A 23,769-nucleotide genomic window follows, 5' to 3' on the forward strand; every position below is an offset into this window, starting at 1 on the left:
GTTTCTATTTTTAATGTGTTGAGTAAGGTATCCATGTGAAGAGATCCCCAGAGGAGAAGGCTGCCTAGTATTAATCTGGATAACTAAAAAGCAGATTTTGTCAAATGTAGAATTTATTTTAGTAACAGTTTTCTTTCTAAACTTGAAAGCTATTTCTTTGTATTCTTTCACAGGTTTAGGCCCTTTGTCAAAGTGTATTTCAGATAGACAATGTTACATACAATATGAAATATATGTACATATAGGATACAGTATATACTATATTCTATGTTACCTTAACATTTATATTTCACCTCTAAACACACTCCTCCTTTTCTGTTTATCATCTCAGTACCTATACTGTTTCCTATCTAATTAAAAGCAGTGATTATATTTTACTGTGAAATTCTTGCTCATCCATGCCATATGGATAAATATTCCTAGATCAGATTATCTTCCTTGTAATATATCTTAATTCACATAAGTGGTGCTATAAAACTGTGAACTATTTTGATCAACTTAAAAGAATTTGCTGTTTGACAATTACATCTTCAGATTGGTTTTAAGAAAAGGATGGCTATAAAAATGGATGGACACTTTTCATCCAGGCCGTCAGAAACTACATGATGGAAAGAAAACAAAGCAAACAACGCATGCAGTAGTTAATCAAGGAATTAGCCTCTTTGCAAACAGAAAGAGCAGCTCCATGGAGTCACAGCAACAAAGCTAAGCTGAGATTGGTTAAACAAGTTTCTCTTTCTAAAGATCCCACCAACTGTGGGAAAACAGCAAAGGTCACTGGCTACGTTGGGGACCTTCTCTGAAAAAAATGAGCCATGAAACAGTCACAGATATGCCCAAGAAAATATTAATGATGAAATTTTAATGTAATCACCAATCTGTCTGATTATAGGGGAAACAAGTCCATCTGTTAGTAAGTCTCATCACAAAAGTGACTAATCACATTAAGTCCACAAACTTGCTCTGAGCCTTCTAGAAATACTGTTACTTCTGTAATTTTAATGAGTTTGCCACAGCAGAAATCAAGACCCCTGCTCTACGCAATTTATAATTCTATTCCCACTATTAGTAGGTTATATGCTTAGCAAAAAGCTCAAATAAACAGTAAAGTCCAACAAAAACTTGTTATGACATGAGTTTGTTTAGAGCTGAACTTAAAATAACTTATGTCTGTTTGGGTCATATTTACCAAAAGTTTCATTTAATAAAGAACTAATGAGCCTCTCCCAGATGTTGGTTCAGTGGCCTTCACCCAGAATCCAGTATTTGCAGAGAGAGAACATGAGAATGAGGCAACCTGAAACACTGCTCACATGTAAAACAAATAATTGGATGTGAACATTTTGGGTTTTCAGAGGGAACCAACAGCTAAAGTTATTTAATATTAATGTAGATGTTGACATTTAGCTACTGATTTTAACAAAAATAATGCACCACTTTAGAAACACAGTTTTTGAAATGTAGATAATGATAGGCTAAGTTTTTACATCATTAGAATCATATTCATAGTGCATAAATATTGTTTCACTTTTTTTTTTTTCCTAGACATCCACCATACTTGGAAGTGAAGTAATACAGGGCATAAAAGATGTAGATTTCATCTCTACCATTTTGGCAGAAATATATAAAATTCATGATTTTTTTCACATTCAAATATTAAAATTTTTGAAGATTCTTATGAGAATTTGCCAAATTCAATATGATCCAAGTGCTGCCATCTGCCAGCAAAGCTATATTATGGCAAAAAAGGAAAGTTAAACATTAGAACACAGTGAGAATTTCACAGACTTGCTTCAGGTAAAATTTGCTATTTTATAAGCAAAAAGACTTCACATCTTCGCCAACCAGATCCATCTTGCATTTTATGTAATAAGGAAATCTGAGCCAGGAACACAAAAGTGTTACTTGTCTAAAAATTGACTAATTCTTCATTTTTATTTTTAGCCACACTTCACCACCACTGCAATTTCTCTGGTGGTCTTAAGTCAATGAAATTCTGGGAACAAAATAAATTAAAAATAGGATCATCTTCTCTTCCTTAAAAAACATTTCTTTAAATAATGTTACATGAATATCTTTGCAGCAATGTTTCTAGAGCCTATAATTTTAATTTGGAAGATGTGTAAGTGCAAAAAAACGCCCCAAATCCTAAGTTTACATAGACGTATTCTTCCCAGGAAAACAAAACAAAACTTAAGAAAAAATATTGCTGTTATCATCCAGGTCGCAGAGTTCCTATACTTAGAAAATTTTCTTCAAATTTCAAAGAGAAGGAGAAACTACTGTGGACAATAACTCTCATGCTGCAAAAGTTACCTGATAATTGTCAGTACTTTAGGAGATTTAAGTCTCCCTTTTAAACAGGAAGGCTTAGAAATTATGAGTTTAAAAAACTGTATTAATTTAAAAACATTCAGCTTGCCATTAACCTTACTAAATAACTTACTAATAAAAAAGTGTATAAGTAAAAGGAGAAAAATCACTGTCATGGATATATAAATAATAGTGTCTCAGTAAGGAAAAATGTTACTTAGGTGGTTTGAGCTAAAAGTTTCTGTTAAAGCAAGAGAACCTGTAGCAGATTCATATACATATAAAATAATTACATAATGCATAGATCAGAATCATGGCCAAATTAAGGCAAAAAAAGAAAGTTTATTTTTTTCATATGGGAATTACCTCATTTGAATGTGTGAGATGGGAGGTGTAGGGCATACATTTAAAAATACATTTCACTTGCAAAGAATGTCAATCTTCATCTTACGACCATTGCAATTATATTGCATACACAACTCCATAACTAAAAAATCTCTATATAATGTGTATATACAGAAACACACTATGGAAGCTAAAAAATGAACATTTTTTTCCTCTGAAGCTATACATTAGTCACTAGCATGAATATAAAAATGGAAATATAATATATTGTATTGACTTTGTGCTAATGAAAAAGAGAGGGTTCTGAGATCAATGTGGGTACAAAACCTTCAAGTTGAACTGGTCTTGAAATATCAATCAGAGTTCCTAGGCAGAGAAAGATCAGGGAGGCACCATGTGTACATACAAAGGCATGAGACAGTATGGCATTTTTGGCTCCCACTCTGCTTGGATCTCCAGTTCACCGAGGTCATCTGAATACTCTGATTCACAGAAACAACTTCCTCTATTCTCTTCTTACCACTGAGGACTTACAAAGTGTTCCAAGATATTTTTAGGAACTCTTTCAGATTTCCCTGTATCTGAAATAATCGCAATAATATAAGGTTGGATTCAATTTAAGATTATCCTTTCTTCTGCTAATCCAGGTGTCAGTTACAGAGGAAGATCCCAGCTTCACCTTACTTCCATAACTCCGTAACAGGTAATAGCAAGTGCTCTTCATGTAATGTATTAATATGGTGCCAGTATGGAAGACACAGCTGCAAAATTACTGTCAACAACTGCAGGCTATTATGCTGCACAACACTAGAGATCCTTTGACAGTTGCACTTTAGCACAGCAGATATAAATCTTCAATGACATCAACTGAGACACAAAACCAATGTTGATAGAGAATATATGACAACCAACGAGTCTTTTCCCTTCATAACTGACACTTAGGCATTATTCATTTTGAAAACTATCTCCATTTGATTGTAGCTAACTCTCAAAATCTTAAAAAAAAAAGATTATAAAGTGCTTACCAAATAAATATTATATGACACTACAAACACCCAAGCCAAAAATCTCAGAAAGGACTTGGGAAACAACAGCACATTCTACTTCATAAAATAACGTTTGCTGTTTGGTACTGTTAAAGGCACTCAATCCTTTATTAAGTGTGAAACTCCTCCTGTAAATTTCCTGGACTTAAAAACAGGATGCTAAAAGAAGAGATTTAAAGAAAGTAGAGAAATGAATACATGAGCAGAAAAATAAAAAAAAAAAAAAAAAAACACTCAAAGCAAAGGCTAAAAGAAAAGATAGTGAATATATGGGCAGAGGTACCTGCAGAATATAATGATTGGGTGTTCCTACCTATATTACCCCAATTAACTCACAAAATAGTCCTCGAAATAGGTACCACTGTTTCCTTCATACCAATGAAGAAACAGACTCAAACAGATATAAATAGCCATAGTAACACAGCTAATCTGTGGCAAAGCTAGGATTTACACTCTGCAATGTCTCAATCTTTCTCTTAAAACCATGTTGTACTAATAAATACCCACTATAATCCCGTCGTTAACATTTTAAAACCTAGAAATTTTGAATTCTTGAAAAATTCTACTACTGTATGATCTTTATATGTAGAATCTAAAAAAGTTAAACTCATAGGAATGAAGAGTAGGACAGTGGTTGCCAGAGGCTGAAGGTGAGGGAAATGAGATGTTGATCAAAGAGTACACATTTTCAGCTATAAGACAAACAAGTTCTAGGAACTCTGTACAACATGGGGGATGATGGATATAGTAACTTGACTGTAATAATCATTATGCAATATATACATATATCAAATAGCCATGTTGGACACCTTGAATACAATCTTTATTTGTTAAGTAAATAATTTTAAAATTTTACAACACAAAAATTCTATTTCCTTATCTTTCATTCAATGTATTTCTGTTTTTAAATATTATGAATTCTGGTAATTTTTCAAAGCATGAACTTATTTACCAATTCATACCAAGAGCTATGCAACTAGGTTTCTTAAAATGCTTTCCTAACTTATGGATATCACCATTGTTATTCATTCACAGATTGCTGAAGATCTTGACAAATCTTTTACATGTGCTATCTCCGTTTGCTCTCTACAGCAACACTCTCAAGTAGTTATTAATGTGCTTGTGTCCCAACAGAAGATTTGTACTTTAATGACCCCTTAGAAACCCTGCCCTGTGTAAAGATCTGCACCAGCAGCACTGAGGGTGGACCAGCCCCGGGCATATCTCCTGGACTGCTGAACAGAGCTCTAGATTTAAGAGTTGCAGCATCTTAGAATAAAGGCATTTCTTCCGACTGTATGTTGCATGTGAGGTATGACAACACTAAAGTCTTTAGACTTCAGGACTTAGTTCAGGCTCAAATAAATGGCATCTCCTAGAAAAGCAACCCTTCAAACCTTTCCTCATGTACTTCCCACAATAATTCTGAAAAATTTACCTTCTTAACACATTTTTAAGTGGACACCTAGAAATTTTTAATACAAAGAGTTGCAATGAATATAATTTCTGGTGCATTTGAAACATTGACATTTAACATAAAACTGTGGTGTCACTCTTACGTAAATACAATGGAATCTAACTACAGTCCTGCATTGCTTAACGATGTGGATAGGCTCTGAGAAATGCATCCTTAGGCGATTTTGTGCTTGCTCATGTGAACATCATAGAGTGTGAAAATCACAGAGTGTACTTATACAAACCTAGGCAGTATGGCCTACCACAAACCTAGGCTATTTGGTATAGCCAATTGCTCCTGGGCTACAAACCTGTATAGCATGTATTGTCCCGAATACTGTAGACAACTGTAACACAAAAGTAAGTATGTGTATTTCTAAACATATTTAAACATAGAAAAGGTACAGTGAAAATATGATATAAACAATACAAATGGTAAACATGTATAGGGCACTTACCATGAAAGGAACTTGCAGGACTGGAAGTTGCTCTAGATGAGTCAGTGAGTAAGTGGTGAGTAAATGTGAAGGCCTAGGACACTACTGCACACTACTATAGACTTTATAAAAACTGAACACTTAGGCTACACTGAATTAGTAAAAAAAATTAAGTAACTGTACTACGATGTTACGACGGCTATGATGTCACTAAGAGATAGGAATTTTTCGGCTCCATTATCAACTTATTGGACCGGTCATTCATATATGCAGTCCATCATTGACCGAAACATCATTATGCAGTGTATGACTATTTTGTAGCAATATGATCCTACCACCGATGAAAAATACCTGCAAACTCTTTACAGAAATTTACAATATTTCTTTTTTCATTGAACTCCTTACTTTGACTTCATTTCCCCCAGAAACTTAGAATTGTTTTTGACTGTAATCTATATTAATGCCTGAATATTAATGACCTTATCAAAATTACCTATGCCAAATTTATATATATTTTTTCTCTGATCCTAAGGATCTAGTCTCAAAAATCACTGAATTGAGTTTTTATTAGACAGTAATGCTCAAGTGATCCAAAACAAATATATCACACAAATGTGCATTTATAATACATACAAAAAATAAATTTATTAAATATGCATCTCAATGAAATGGATAGTGTTATTTCTTCCAATTAGTTCATGTATCCATAGATTGAAACAGAGTTCAGCATTAATTTTAATCTAGGATTTTTTTTTTCTGTTGTAAGCTCTAAGAAAATAAGTAGATGGGAGCATTATTATAGCAATGTCCATTAATTTAATTCCTGCCTATTTAAATGTCCCCAAACCACACAGTGATTAATAAGCAAAAACTCTTTTTCAATTATTTATCAGTTGAATACTTGCATAAATTATTTGCCAACTTTACTGAAAGTAAAATACAAGCCATCTAATTTGCAGAAGAATTTATTACATCATCAATCAATCACTTCCTCAAAACCAATGGCAATATTACACATTTGCCTTTTGAACTGTACCCTGGAGGTTTTTCCACTCTGGGACAAGAATCACCACTGTTAAAACCTGAGTGAAGTGAGAGTTGTACCTTTCTTTTGTAAAGTGGGAGAAGGATGACTGTGAAAGGGAGGCTGAGAATGAGACTGAGCAGAAGACCTTTAGGAAAGGGTACTTACACAATTAGAGGGTTCCTACTCAGTCCTATTAAAAATATACATGTGCCTATGTATCCCTAGGGAAATTGTCTTGCTTATCCAGGTAGTCTCATAGTTTGAAAAACATCATCCCAGTTAGGGTAGCAAAAGTCTGGAAGTGACCATAGAACTAGGGCCTAAAGTGAACACACACAAGAAAAAGAATTGGCCCTTTATGGTGAATATCTTTTACATGGAACTTCTAGAAAAATTGGAGCTTGGGGTAGGAGAATGAGGACTGGACTTTCTAACAATCTGGGCAGATGCTGGGCCAAGTGTCATAGTCTGAGACCGACTGAGAGGCTTTTTTTAATACTCTAAATAGTAGAAAAAGTAGTATGATTAGAGTACTGAGTGCCTACTGAGCCATACTATTGTGGCTGGTGCTAATGGGGAAATAGAAGGTATAATACACAGCCCCTGTCTTCAAGGATCTTCCACCTTATTTGAGCCATCTGTTAAGGAAATGAAATTTAAGCAGAAAGAGGATACACAGTCTATATTATTAAATCAGTAGCCCAGGGGGAGAGGAAAGAGGGCAGCCATAGGATGTATAATTTGGCGAGGGAATGTTGTGATGTTAGAAGTCCCTGGCAGTGGGAGAACTGCTAAGAATTCATCGGAGAAGAGTTACATGTGGACACTTGCTATGACAAAGGGCATTTGCTTAACCAAGAGAGAACTACAAAAGCACCTACATACATAGACATTTCACGCCTTCTTCCCCTTCCTCCCAACTGCAATCCTAAACAAATGTTGTAGAAAGATTAGACGAGCCGGAAAAGCAAGAGTGGATAAAAGGGACTAAAGTCCCTTTTTCCCACTACAGGTTTCTGAGTGATTTAGAAGGAAAGAAAAAAGGTTTTGAAATGTGTAAGTCTTGGTTTAAACTGTTCTGAAAAATTTAGTACCTGAACATGTTATTTAATACCCAAAATAACCAGAAAAGGTATGGTATTTGCAAAGATGTCTTCAAGGATGGTATGAGAGAGAGATCCTAGAGTACCTGAGGATTGTGCTGTGTTAAGAATTAAGCTTCCTATTTAAGCCCTTCCAAATTTAGACCACTCAATAATTTGTTACATAAACCAAATCAAGTAATAACAATAACTATAAAAGACTGTTCCGAAAAAACTGTCACAGTATATAAGGGGACGTGATTTCAAGCTGTAAATCCACAACAAATACTACTAATCATAATTCCATAAACTTTCTCCCAAATTTTCTCATGCTGTTTTTCACTGGAGCTCATGAACGCTCTTCAGCTAACATCTGGAATCTAAATCCACCATATTCTCTTATTAATTCAGATGCCTCTAATTTTAAAGATCCTCAGACTGCTCCCTTTATTGTAAATAAATTCTCAATGAATGTAAATTTCTGTATTTGGCTAATGCTTGTCTCTTTAGGCTTCATTTTGTTCTGCACCAACAGTATCGGTCTTAGAGAAATGTTACTTCTAGTGAATTTATTTATATAAAAAGAAGCAATCTGTCATGATTTTGAAGATGGAAATGAGAGGAGAGAAAACTTTTGTGTGGTTTGAGTGTTTTGCCTTTGGTTCATTAAAAATAGGCACAGTTGGCTGACCGCAGTGGCTCACACCTGTAATCCCAGCATTTTGGGAGGGCAAGGTCGGTGGATCATGAGGTCAAGAGATTGAGACCATCCTGGCCAACACAGTGAAACCCTGACTCTACTAAAACTACAAAAATTAGCTGGGTGTGGTGGTACACGCCTGTAGTCCCAGCTACTCAGGAGACTGGGGCAGAGAATTGCTTGAGCCCGGGAGGTGGAGACTGCAGTGAGCTGCGAGTGCACCATTGCACTCCAGCTGGTGACAGAGCAAGACTCTGTCTAAAAAAAAAAAAAAAAAAAAAGGCACAGTTTTCGATAGATCATATAAAAATGTAGCATATTTTATCTCTAGTCTGTAAGAATAGCTGACTAATGAATTATACTTCAAAAATAATTCTGACATTACTGAATTAAAATGGAAACTAATATGCTTTTAAAAAGCACGGTTAGATTATCTTGGTTTATATGCAGTCTGTATTTAATCTCTCTTAAACATTGTCTCAGTACCTTGCCATTCTGATAAGCATTCCATTTGTAGCTGCAATGTTCTTTCAATAGTTTGACAGATATTACAATTCTGGTTAAGAATTTCAAGTTTCCAGAAGTTGGTACTGGAGACTGTATTTCCCATCATTTTCATGAGGCAAAAGGATGTTCTATCATAATATCCATAAATATATTTCTCTAATGACACACAATTCATTAGTTTTTCTTATTGCTTCTTGTCTTTTTATTACTTTCAGGAGATGGGCAGTAGAGACCCATTAATCTTCAAATGCTTTTAATAAAACAGCACTATGGGATGAAGGAGAGACAGAGAGGGTGGCAAAAACACAGTGTGGCTTCCTGGTGTTTTTGTTTTTTTCTCTAACAAATGTTACTGATATTTAATTCCCTACTGTGATTATCAGTGCACTTATATTTTATTGTGGTACTGCACTGGACACTTAAAAATTTGTTAAGAGGTTAGATTTCAAGGCTGGGTATAGTGGCTCACACCTGTAACCCCAGCACTTTGGGAGGCTGAGGTGGGAGGATTGCTTGAGGCCAGGAATTTGAGACAAGCCTTAGCAAGACTTCATCTCTACAAAAAAAATGACAAAATTAAAAAAGAGGTTAGATACCATGCTAAATGTTTTTCCCTATTTGTTTTTAATATTGAATTTCCAATTTTCCTGGCACCAAGATCTATCTTCACCTTCCATAGAGTATTACTAGCTCCTGTGTTTGTTTAGGCACTCAAAGGATACTTAACACTTGGAGGGAATAAAAGACTAGTACATATAAGGAAATTTAGGACTACTATATGAAAATAACAAATCTTGTTCTCCCTTCACCACCCCACAGCTGGTCATCCCTCCTACTATCCCTCCATTTCCTTTTCAGTGGTATCATTAAGGGTATGGGCTAACATTAAAATAAATGAAATGTCTGGAAAGGGTAAAATGCTATAAAAGTGTAGAAACAATTCCTCTGTATCTCATTCATACAAAACTTTTCCTGGTTTACTAAGAGATTATGAAACAATGGCTTAAAAATCCATAAATAACAGGAATTTTCTCCATAACCGAAAAATATAGTTTATCCACACTCCCTTCCCTATTTTACAAAACAAAAATTAAAATGAAACTTTCACAAATTACATTGCCTCACCGTTACTCTTTGTAAATCAAACTTGTCTATCAATACCATGTTTATTAGACCCCAGGTCCTATATTCTAGGTTATGTACCAACCTCACACGCTGTTTCCCCCTAATTGCTGGCAGGAAATCAGAACTACAGGAATGAAATAGGTAATGGCCAGAAATCTTGATTAACTGTATTGGAAATATGGACTAAATAAGGCACTTTAATTAGTATCAGACAGAAGGATGAATTTATCTCCAACAAAGCACAAACTGTTGAAGCATTAAAATTTGGAAAACGTGTCTGAGACATAATTCACTATGATGATGGAGGAGACGAATCTCTTTCCTGTCGTGCAAGATGAGTTCAGGATGAAAGTAATGACACTGTGACACTGCTAAAAAGCTGCAGTTGGTTAGCATTCATGAGATACATTTTTAAGGTAATCTGTCCCTGGGATACCATGATAAATACAAATCTCTTAATTTATTTAAAAAGTTAACTCGGTGTTCGTGGGGAAACACAGAAAGGATATTTTAAATTAAAGGCTGTTTTAAATTAGACAAATTTCCTTATAGAAAGAGTAATAAAAAAAAAGAGCACTGGGGGCTTATTATAGTACTTCCTCTCAGGTTTCTAAGTATTTTAGTTCACTTATATTGTTCATGCACTTGTTCCCCAGTATCGGAAGCCCTTTCAAATACATTATGAATACACTGAAAATTAAATAACAGCCCATGAAACTTTTACTATTTGTAAAAAAAGTGTTAAAATAACATAACTTCAGATAAAAGTTAATTGATCTCACGAACCAAATATTTAAGTATCAATTAAATATAAGATTTTGTAGAAACTATGATAAGCAAAAAAAAAAAAAAAAAAAAAAAAAAAATATCCAGATACAAAGACTACATATTGCATGATTCCATTTTTACAAACTATCCAGGAAAAGTAAAATTACAGAGCCTGAAAATAGATGAGTGGTTTCCTGGAACTGAGAGTGGGAGCAGGAATAGACTGCAAATGGCCATGACAGAACTTTCTGAAGTGATATGTTTAAAAATTGAATTTTGATGATAGCTGCACAAATGTATAAATTTACTAAAAATCATCTAATCTACAATAGATGAATTTTATTTTATACCTAAATAAAACAGAGAAGATTATGTGGGGAAAAAAAACCATGGCATTGAAATTATTAGAGAAGTTGCACTCCCTCAAAATCTCATGGATTAGTAGGGTAGACTTAATAAAATAATCTAAGGACCATGAAAGAGCTTCCCAACAAGTGGTGGTACACTAGTGTTCTTCCATTGGGTTTCAGGACTGACAAGACTTCAATTCTCTCGGCCATTGGAGTGACATGGTAGGACCTGGGGCTTGTATTCCCTGCAGCTAAGAACCTTCTTCCATTGACTCTATTTACTACAGAAACAAAATATTTTGCTGATCAAAGGCACCTTGATGAATGAAAATGAAGAGAGATCGTATCATTACTTACAAATGCAACTAAAGCAGTGCTTAAAGGGAAATTTATAGCTGCAATTGCCTATTTTAAGAAAAAAGAAAGATCTCAAATCAAAAGCCTAACCTTTCACCTAACACACTGTAAAAATGAAAGCAAACTAAACCTAAAATAGAAGGAAGTAAATAGTGCAGAATGAAGATAAAACAGAGAACAGAAAAATAGGAGAGAGTCCAAGAAATCATCCTAGAAATGTTATTTAAAATAGTCTTTTAATGAACAAACTTTTAGTTAGATGGGCTAAGAAAAAAGAAAGGATATTCAAATTACTAGAATCAGAAATGGAAGAGAGGATATTATTACTGACCTTATAGAAACTAGAAATAATTACAAAATCTATGATCAAATGTGTAACAATAAATTAGAGAACTTGGATGAATTGAAAAATTAATGGCATTAACTTTTAATGGCAAAAAACACAATTACTTTTGCACCTAATAGAAAAACACAAAATGACTCAAAAGAAAGACAATGAATAGATCTATAATATGAGATCAAATTAATAATCAGAGAATTACTACCAAAGAAAAGCTCAGTCTCAGATGGCTCCACTGGTGAATTCTACCAAATGCTTTTAAAAAATACAAATTCTTCATACCTTTGAAAAAAATTGAATGGTCCACTTAAAACTTATTCTACAAGGCCACTATCACCCTGATAACAGAATCAGAGATATCACACAAAAAATTACAAGGACAATATCTCTTCTGAATATAGAGGCCAAAAACTTCAACAAAGCACTAGAAAACCAAATCCAGTAACAAATTTTAAAAATCCTATATTATGACAAAGTGGGAATTGTGCAAGGAATGCAAGGTTCATTTAACACCTGAAAATCAAATAATGTATTACATCATATCAACAGAATAAAAGACAAAATCCATATGATCATCTCAATAGATGTAGGAAAAGCATTTGACAAAATCAAACACCCTTTCATTATAAAAACAGTCAATAAACTAAAAACAGAAATGAACTTCCTTAAACTACTAAGAGTTTCTATTAAAAATTCATAGCTAAAATCAGATTTAATTATCAAGGATTATATGCTTCCCCTCTATGATCAGAAACAACACCAACATGCCTTTTCTTACCACGTATAGTCAGCATTGAACTGGAGACAATTAGTCAAAAAAAATAAATAATGGAAATCTAAATTAGGAAAAAGTTAAACTATCAGTATTTGCAGATGACATGGTCTTGTACATAGAAAAGTCTATAAAATCCACTAAAAATTTTAGAGTTAATAAGCAAGCTCAGTAAGGTCGATTGATGCATATAAAATCTATATACAAAAATAATTATATATCTAATAACTTGAATGATTTAAAGATAAAATTAAGAAAACAATTCAACTCAAAATAGCATAGAAAAGAATAAAATAATGGAAATACATGTAACAAAAAAATAAAACTTTTACTTTGAAAACTACAAGACATTGTTGAAAGGGAAATTGAAGGTCTAAATACATAGAAAGACATCCCATATGTGTGGATCAGAAGACTTAATATTGTTAAGATGGCAGTATGCTCCAAATTGACCTATAGTTACAACATAATCCCTACTGGAATCTCAGCTGGTAATCTTTGCATAATCTTTACAAAAGTTGATAAACTGTTCCTAAAATTCATATCAAATTTCAGAATAGCCAAAACAATCTTGAAAAGCAACATAGGTGAAGGCCTTGCACTCCTGATTTCAAAAGTTACTGCAATGGTAGAGCAATGGTAATCCAGAAAGTGTGGTAGCGGCATAAGAATAGACATATAGTTTGGTAAAACATAATTGAGAGTCCAGAAACAAATTCATGTATCTATGGTCAACTGATTTTCAAAAAGGATGCAAAGAACATTTAATAAGGAAAGAATAGGTTTTTCAACAAATGGTGTTGGGACAACTGAATAGTTCCAAGTAAAAGAAGGAAGCTGGACCCTTACATTACACCATACATAAAAATCAACCTAAAATGGATCAGTGACCTAAATATAAAACTATGAAAGTCTTAGGAGAAAGCATAGAGCTAAATCTTAGTGACCTTAGGTTTGGCAATGAATTCTTAGTGGTGACAACAAAAGCATAAGCAACAAAGAAAAAAATAAACTGGACTTCATCAAAATTTTGTATTTCAAAATACAAATCAAGAAAGTGAAAAAATTCACAGAATGAGAGAAAAGATTTGCAAATCACATATATGATACGGGCCTAGTATCCAAAATAGAGGAACTCTTAAAACTTGAGAAAACAAAAATGGGCAAAGCACTTGAATAAACTTGATATATGGCACTTGATACCGGCATTGCACGTCAGGCAGGAAAAATGTAACGGTGCTAGGACATTTAGCTTTCCATATGAAATATATATATATATGGAAAATATTTATGCCATATCAGCTTGTATAAGTATACTCTATGATGTTCAACAAACCACCTAATGACACGTTTCTCAGAATGTATCCCTGCTGTTAAGTAATACATGACTGTATATAATTCTATTTATATGAAATGTCCAGAACAGATAAATCTATAAGAGACAGAAAGTAAATCAGTGGTTGGTTAAGGCTGGATTGGTTAGAGGTTGATAGCTAAAGGGTACAGTTTTTTTTTTTTTTTGAGATGATGAGCATATTCAAAAATGGATAGTGGTGATGATTACACAATTCTGTGAATATACTAATATATTGCCGCCAAATATATACTGTGACTAGGTCACAAAAGTAAGTTTAGTCGACTGAATTAATAATTCCTCTTGAATGCTTACTAAGTACTCAGATATAAGACTAAATAGGATAAGATGTTTTGCCCTTTCTCAAGACGAAATACATTGCAAAATAAACAGATAATTAACACAGTCCAAAAATTAAAAAGTGGTCAGCTAGAAAATGTACACCTTCCACTGGGTTAAAGGGAAGGATTATTCTCAGTAATGGTTAAGTTGAGATTCTCAATGCCAAAAATCAGCTATACAAAGATATGAGGGAAGATGACTACAAGCAGAGGGGAAAGCAAGTGTGACACTGAGAATGGGTGGATAAGCGTTTGAGGGACTGCCTGAAGTCCAGGGCGGATGAATTGCAGAAGATCAGGGGAACAGAGGGAGAAGGCGAGATCCTGGAGGTCATGAGAGATTGGTCAAGGGCAGGCTTGTAGGGATTTGTAGGTTAGGATGAGAAGCTTCGACTTGTTTCTTTTCAAACCCCTAATACTCTGTGCACCTCTCTTCTGTTACACATAACCCTCTGTATCTCCCTATCCTGCCTGCTCTAAAGAAAATGGACATTTCTCATATATCTTCAGTGCCTATTTGGGATCTCAACAGAGGTTTCCTGAATCAACAGGTCACATATTGGTATTATAATAAGGCAAAATCCTAAATCCTATAAGATATTTAGAATAAAGATTAAATAGAAGAAAAAAAATGTTTTCTAAAGGTAATGTACAAATGAAGGCCAAGCAAATTGCATCTGAATTCCTCAGGCCAACCTGGCTGTTTCTGCTAGAGACCATGATGGTTCCCCAAGTTTGAATGAATTAAAGCGAACATCTTACTAATTTAATTAACTCATTGCCAGAATCTGAAACATCAAACTGCTGGCAAAAAGCAGCTTTATGCTCTGAATATCGTGTGGTAGTCCTACATTAACTGCTTCTCTAGCCTGCTCACTAAGTATTCCAAGTCATTGTGCAGAATCATGGTATCTACTGATACATCACCAAAAACTGTAACAGACAAAAATGGAAAGGCTATTAGAATTCTCGCAACCAAAACAGGATTATATATTACCTTTCAAATAACACACGATGATAAAATTTGCTTTCCTTGGAAATGACTTATAAATGTTTTATTGCTTAATGATTAGCTTTGCATTTGCATGTTGGATTTTCTGTTTGTACTACACAGGGATTCTGCCAAAATTCTAATGATAACATCAGTATCCAGAAAGGCACACACTAGTTCTAACACATTTGAGACAAAGCTAGTCAAATAGCAGTTTTAGAGTGTAATACCACACATTTATGCACATAAATAGAGCATGTTTCTTTGGGAGGACTAAAAAAACAAACAACAATAATACACTTTTTTCAACTGGCTTACTGTGGCCTAGAGGCTTCAGCCTGGTCTGTCTGCAGTTTTTCTCCTTCCACTTCCATTGTACAGTAAACAATTCGATTGGGAGCAACTGACTTCAGGCCTTGCACTTCCATTATGACAATCTAAAGATAAGATGATTTTAAAATAATGCATCAAGTTGATAACATTTAGCAATATACATAAATAGCAGCATGAACTGTAATAAGGAAGACTGACAAAACTGAAAAAAAATTTGTTTTTTGTTAACATCACTGGTATTTTATATTCTTTATAATCCAACTCTATTCATAGAAGGTATAGTAAATAACATTTTTAGGAAATCTGGTAACTGAAAATATATCTGCTGCCAGATGCAAATAAAAGTAAGGTCAAAGGTCATAAATATAAGCCATAGTGAATTAAATGAAATTTAAACTCAGATCCTTAACAAATTAAGGCAAGTCTACATGAAGTTAAGCAGAATCACAAATGAAAATTCAGTGCAGATGATAACAGCAGTACATGATAAGTACCATATAAAGTAATATAGTATATATTATTGGTAAACATTGATACCATCATACCAACTCACTGATATCAATATGTGATATCAGAAATTTTCTATATTCACTTATTTGAGAGTACTATTACTGTCTGTAAAAGAGTTTAATTTATGGACTGTGTCTTATTAAATAGAAAATTATAATTTGTCACTGAACATCTTAATACTAACTTGCAAGAAAAAATAATTTTTCTATCCATTAAAGATATGTACTAATTTAATTCAGTACACTGGAAAAGGGTGGAAAAACTGATATTGCCTTATATATTTGTAACTCCTGGGAGAAAGGACAACATATATTTTTTATGTGTGCTTTTTAATGTTTGTCAAAGAGGCTGCCAATCTTAAAACACTGTAACCTATCATTCTTATTGGATGTATGTATCAAATATGAATATTATTTACCATAACATTTTCAATGAAAAGCTGCATCATGAACTCTTCTAAATTCTCAAAACTTAATTTATAAAATAGATTAAAATGTATTTTTACATATGTACATTGATTTCTTCATTGATCCCATGTTGTATTTGCACAAACAATAATAAAATTCATGTTATGCAGCTACCAAAACATCTATCATAAACTTAATCTGTATCAGTTACTGATCATATAATACTTTATTACGGTCATCACATTTTTTAGAGTCGTGATAAGAATTTTGATCCAAAAGGGCTCAAAAAACAAACCATCTTAAAAGTGTTCTTCCTTTCAGCTCTGTTACAAGAGAAGGGTCATGTTTGTAAATATGAATGTGTATTTGGTTTTTGTTAAATTTTGTTTTCATAAAATATATAGGAAACTGATCACTCAGTTATTTATCAATAAAATAAAAGGTCAAACTCAGAACAAGTTTTCTTCCTCATCCAGAGCTTTTGTCATTTACTCACATGGAAATGCATACCAACATATGAATCAAAATCAGGACTTAACTGAAAACAGACTAAGAAAATTAATGGAGAATTGATAGAGAAAAGTAATATCTCTCACAGCTGTTTTAACACTCATCAGGGAAATTGGGATGAAATACTAAATCTTAATTAAAGAAAATAAGCAAAGGAAGTTATGCATTTTTAATGACTCAGATTTTTTGTTACTAATATTGAAATTTGTTAGCTTCTTATACAAATAAAACCAGAAGCTGAGATAAATCAAGTATATAACCATATTAATTAAAAGACAACTACACTTGGACTTACCACCATTTCTCTAATAACTTCTTAATAATAAAAATGTTTGATAGTCATTTAAAATGTATGAAACAACAGAATTGTGTAGCACAAGTCTAGAAATCGTAAGAGTATTGCTTCATATTTCAGAATATTATTGTTGACACTGCATCTCTTTCTGCAGTGTGTTTAAATAACCCAAATGCAAGAGGAGAAAGGAAGCATCTGCTTGACATTATTTCTGTCACCTCTACTATAAGCTACTGTAAACATGATCTCCTAAAACATACAACTTGTGAAACAGTACTCTGCTTTTCAAAACAATACTTCCAACTGTGCTGGGAACGTTTTATCCTGCAGAATTGTCACTTTCAAAAGATACAGCTTCTGTGATGAACCTATATGTATACATAAAACAATATGATTCTACAGATGATATCCAAAAGGAAAATAAAACATAGGTGGCCTTAATAATTAGTGATAAAGACAGCCAAGAATTCCATGGACCATCAGCTAATCTAATTTTAAGTAAGTGTTTCAATTCCCAGCAAAACTTGCTAATGGACCTACAGAAGCTAAATGACCTATTTTTCATCTTCTCTTCCCCAATCTCTCTGTAGCTGATGTCATAAGGATAAAATAAAGTTGTCCTAGAAGTAAAAAGAAGAGAGGCATGTATAAAATGTGAAGCTAGGTAACATTCTTCCAAGTGAAACACTGACCACAGAGTTAGGAGACATTTAAGCATGTGTAGTTTATAAAAAAAAATGACACTGGGCAGTATGGTGAAATTGGGAACCATATAGCACCAAACATAGAGAAAGTCATGGGATCTGCTAGCCTAATATCAATGAAAGAATTCATTCTAAAAAATCAACTATAGGCTGGGCGCAGTGACTCACACCTGTAATCTCAGCACTTTGGGAGGCCAAGGCGGGCATATCATGAGCTCAGGAGATCGAGACCATCCTGGCTAACACGGTGACACCCTGTCTCTACTAAAAATACAAAAAATTAGCCCAGCATGGGGGCGGGTGCCTGTAGTCCCAGCTACTTGGGAGGCTGAGGCAGGAGAATGGCGTGAACCTGGGAGGCAGAGGTTGGCAGTGAGCCGAGATCACGCCACTGCACTCCAGCCTGGGTGACAGTGCCAGACTCCGTCTCAAAAAAAAAAAAAAAAAAAAAAAAAAAAAACAACAACTATATTCATGCCACTGATAACATTCCCCACTTTCCACTTCTTAGGTGAACATTTGTTTTTCTAGTATTGCTTGAACATTTAACATTATTGAATAGCTTAGCATTTTGTGGATTGGCTCATCTCTTGCTTTAATATTTCTTCTGAAGCCTTAATGAACAGAGATACCTAAAAGTAATCCTGTACAGCTAACTGCTTTTTTGATACCATAAAAATCCTTAATCCAATAAGTATTTATTGAGTCAACTGTGTGCTAGGCACTATTTAGGCACTTTCAATACCTCAGTAAACAAAAAAGAAAGAGAAAGAAATATAACCTTCCTGCAACTTATATTCTAGTAGAGAAAGCCAGCTAATTAACAATAAACACAATAAATAACTGAACTATATGTTAGTTGGTAAGTACTATAGCAAAAACTGAACTTGGTAAGGGAATAGGGTGTGATGGGAGAAGGGAGGGGTGGGAGCAATTTTAAAGAGAAGGTGAAATTTGAGGAGAGTTTTTCAAATCTGCACTTTATTCCTTTGACTCAGTATAGTTCTTAGAAAAGATTCCTCCACTGGACCACTTCTAAGCTTGACTAATGAAATGTGTGAGCTTTAAATTGGTTTAACTGCTTGCCTTTCAGAGTTTTCTTAGGCTAAAATATGGGGTCTAAGGATCAAGGCTTGCTGAAAGGACTAGAGATAATTATTCAGTTTAGCTTGGCCGATGTCACAGGCCCTGTGACTACAGGCATATCTATTCTCTCTGGTGTCCTATAAACATGCACTGCGCCATCGTCACTTAACACGATTTTACTTTGTTGCTGGACACATAACTCCTGCTTAAAATACTGTGGACACCGAGAACAGATTTGTATTATGCTATGGTAGGAAAATATCTGCCTTAGATAGACATAGCAACAGTGGATGTCAAAACAATTTTATAAATATGCAAGCTTCTCAGACCATGCAAAGTGAAGTTTTAGCTCATATTCTCTGCCTAACAACCTACTGCCAACTGAACAGCCCTCCTAAACATATTGGCAATAAAGCACAGAATAACAATTCATAATTTCACTTAAACATTGACTCAGCAGCCTAATTTTGTTTTCAATAGGCAAAATATAATTCATAAGAAGTTAATTACAATTGTTTAAGATTTTTGAACAATAGAGAAAAGATAAAATGTTCTGAACTTTTAGTTCTGAATGTTTACATATAAAGATAATGGTAGATTTGTACATTATCAAAGTTATTTGCTCTACAAATTATTTTTTTCATCAATAAATTATAGACTGGGCATGGTGTCTTAAGCCTGTAATCCTAGCACTTTGGGAGCTGGAGGTGGGTGGATTGTCTGAGCTCAGGAGTTCGAGACCAGCCTGGGCAACATGGTGAAACCCCATCTCTACTAAAAATACAAAAAAAAAAAAAAATTAGCGGGGCATCGTGTTGCATGTCTGTAGTTCCATCTACTCAGGAGGCTAAAACAGGAGAATCGCTCAAACCCAGGAAGTGGGGGTTGTGGTGAGCAGAGACAGTGCCACTGTACTCCAGTTTGGGCAATAGAGAGAGACTCAGTCTCCAAATAAACAAATAAATAAATAAGATAAACTCTTGCTGGAAAAAGTTATACTATAATTAAGGGACGAATTTTGTTTTGTATAAAGCCTTAAAAAATAGAAAAGAGTTGACGTTTTGTATTTCACTCAGCTGGAGATCTGAGACAGGAATGATGAGGAAATTCTACAGGTAACATGCTATGTAGTTTCAAATTAGACATCCTTATGTTATAAGGCTGAAAAGGCTGAGAAGAAACCCAGTAGTGAAACCGTTTGGCAAAGTCATTAGGTAAGCCCAGAATTGAATCTTGAGTCAGTCAGAAGAAAGCCTCATAGTTCTAATCTGACACTAAGCTTAATCTATTAACCGACAAAGAAATCATTAATCCTGAAGTCAGGAAAGTGAGAGGCAGATGTCCTGAAGTTTGAATTTATCTCAGAGTCAAATATATGGAGAAAAAAGAATAAAAATCGAAGTTTTCTTTTTCTGCCGTAAACTAAGGAAGTGAAGTTTCAATGAAGAAATTGAAAACTGTTCTTTGTAAGACTGTATTTACTTTTCTTTGTCAATCAGCAAATGCAAATGGCAGCATTGGGAAACAGCAGAGAGGATAAAATGGAGCTAAAGCCTCAATATAATTTTTGAGAGAGCTATGAATTAAAGTGTCACATTGTTACTATTTACTCATGGAATAAAAATTATGTGGAGGGGAAGCTTAAGTTTAAGCCAAATGGTGACTTGATACTCCTAATTATTATGTTATAATCTTTTATCTTAATGCCTGACATACATTCTTTCTCCTAGGAACTAAAGATGTCAGGTGTGTGTGTGTATGTGTGTGTGTGCTGTGGTGTACAAACCCACAGACATATAACTAGATAAGCCCATATACATACATCATCAATGAAGAGATATCATGTAAACCATCAACAGAAAGCTGTACAAAGAGTATTAGTCTTTGGTTTCCAGTGATTTACATAAAATAATGAAATTCTGAAGTTTTGGAGAGCACAATTTTAAATGTATGACTTTTGTTCTTGCTCTAATATGTACTGTGCCTGTAATAAAACTTGAAGTCCTGAAAAAGAAGAATTCTCTATTTCTCATCATCCATGATACCTAATAATATGCATTATAACTGGCTTATTTGATATGATCCTAGAGAAATGATCCTACGGGTAAAGTAGATTTAAAAAGAAAGGTTAAGCAAAAATCTGAAAGGAGTTCCCAAATTACAAAGAATTCAATTATATGTTGAATTGCTATTTCTACCCACGTGCGTTTTGATGCTTATTTTATCAATAAATTTTTGTTATTGTTGTATTTTTGAGACAGGGTCTCACTCTGTCAGCCAGGCTGGAATGCAGTGTGATGATCACTGTTCAATGTACCCTCAACCTCCTGGGCTCAAGCAACCCTCCCGTCTCAGCCCCTCAAGTAGCTGGGACTACAGGCTCACATCATCATGACTGGATAATTTTTTTTTTTTAGAAACAGGGTCTCGCTATGTTGCCTAGGCTGGTCTTAAACTTCTTGGCTTAAGTGATGCTCTCGCCTTGGCCTCCCAAAGTGCTGGGATTACAGGTGTGAGCCACAATGCTCGTCCTACTTTATCAGTAAACTTACACTAGCCTTGCTGGCATAAAGAAGACTTGCCTTAAACTTTTATTATTTTATTATTTAATCCTAATACTGTTGTTATGTTTAAAGGAAAATTTGTATTCATTTGCATATACAAGCTGAGTGTCCAACAAATGAAGAATAATTTAACATCTCCAACATATATTGCACTGTTTTAAATTCTAAAAGTTACTGCAAAGGTCAACAGAAATTATTGGGCAGCATCATTTATGCTGTCAGAGGCGAGCATGAGATCAAGCTACTTACCTCTAAGGTGAATGACAGTACCACGTCAGACTTTGACAGCTGAATCTCATTCTCATCTCCTATGTCCAAAAATGCAGAGTTCTGTGAACGTTTTAATTTTTGTAATTTAAATTCTGGACCACCTTTCGAAACTGGAAGACTTTCCAGATTGGCCATTAGCAAATTCACTGAAGACCGCAACTCTTCTATATACATATTCTCCATATCTTTTTCTATAAATTTGGGGAATTTTCTTTCCTTGAAAATAATTTTTAAAATAATAGTGTTACACAAGTCATATTTCAATTTTATCATAAAAAATTGTATGATATATATATACTTCGCTGTCTTAGAAATTACAACACTCTCAATATATCTATCCTACTTGAGTCACTAGGCTGTAAAATCCTCAGGCTTAGGCATTTTTGATTATATCTAAGGTACTTCAGATATCTTATTGAGGATCATTGCAGTAAAAAATGAAAAAAATCACATATATTTTCACATTAACTTTATTTGTGATAAGATTTGCTTGAGGAAAAACAAACTCTGAAAACATGCACGGAAGATATTTTAGTGTATAGATGAACCTTAGCCACTAGTAGCTTTGCAACACTTGGGATAACTGGTCTATAAAAAAAATGTTCAGGACACACAGCTTTGCCAGTTAGGAAATAAACATTTTAACAATAGCCCAGTTTCTTACCACAGATATGCGTTGTTGGAAGGGTATGCTTTTTCATAAACGGGCATTAAAAACTCACATTATTGAAGAGTGATATGGTCATATTTCTAAAATTAGTAAATTTTCACATTACATTAATGTGTCAAGATCTCTTGTGGCTATAAATTCAGTTTTTTACTAAAGGCTTAGAAAAAGTTAAGTTTAAAGCAAAAGGAAATTTATGATAAAAACTATTAAGGGAAAAAGTAACAATATCAATTTGGAAGATTCTATTTTCTTGCTAAATTATATCAGCATTGCCATTCAATAATTTTAACTCTGCAATCAGATTTGTTTCTTCTGCTCAATTAAAAGGATGTTCCAAATATTGATATTTAGATGGTGCCAAATCATTCTTAGAGAAGATTATGATAAATTTATATTCCCTAGAACAGCAAATGAGAGCACTTTGTTCCCTCACATTCTTGGCTCTTTCTTTAATGTTTGCCAACCTGGCACTTAGGTTTTCTCTCTTAAAGACAGACAGTATATAGTTTTACAACATTAAGCCTAGTGTAAAATGACCACCACTGCACAGAACCGGCTGGAGGATGAAAGCCTAAAGCAGCCATCTTTCAAATGACTGCTGAATGCTCCAGAAAAGCACTGCCTTTACTGTTGTCTCCCTTGATATCATTCAAAATCTAACCTAAGAAATCTGCATGTTTAGTACAATTGGAAAGCACCCAGCACGCTCTTGTCAACCTGCATGTAGTCTCTGACTCAGTTGCACCAGTTCATTCATGGGATAGGAAGGAACATCTGGCACCACTTCACAGATCAGTCCCAGAGTCTCAGGCCACCTGTTTTTCTTCTCCCCCAACATAACATTCACATATTTCTTTTTAAAATAATTTACATATAATCAAAATTAAAACTGCATAATGTCACAGACAGATTAAATATCTACATTAAAAATTAACTTTCCCAAAGAAGGTTCTTAAATATCCTTTTAAAACTTCTCTACAGTTTGAAGCAACATTCCAAAACAGCAAATTTGTATCCTTAAGAAAAACAGGCAACTACCCAGCTATAAAATACCTGGGTTTCCTTTAGTGGGGCGGGGGAGGGAAGGAATTGTCTTTAGAATATTTTTTC

The 23,769-nt window shown here is 34.1% G+C and overlaps 1 protein-coding gene across 20 annotated transcripts in view; it reads right to left on the bottom strand.

The window, feature by feature from the left end:
- Positions 1 to 23,769, bottom strand: part of CADPS2 (calcium dependent secretion activator 2) — a 565,017-nt gene that overhangs the window by 287,681 nt on the left and 253,567 nt on the right. For all 20 annotated transcript variants that reach the window (XM_055283833.2, XM_055283832.2, XM_055283827.2 and 17 more), the window contains exons 5-6: positions 21,969 to 22,205; positions 15,629 to 15,747 (exon numbers count right to left, since the gene is read on the bottom strand). In XM_055283833.2, coding sequence (XP_055139808.1) covers positions 15,629 to 15,747; positions 21,969 to 22,205 — 356 coding nt within the window. The remainder of the gene's footprint in view (positions 1 to 15,628; positions 15,748 to 21,968; positions 22,206 to 23,769) is intronic.

The sequence above is a fragment of the Symphalangus syndactylus genome, chromosome 6 (assembly GCF_028878055.3).
Source record: "Symphalangus syndactylus isolate Jambi chromosome 6, NHGRI_mSymSyn1-v2.1_pri, whole genome shotgun sequence".
Classification (NCBI taxonomy): Eukaryota; Metazoa; Chordata; class Mammalia; order Primates; family Hylobatidae; genus Symphalangus; species Symphalangus syndactylus.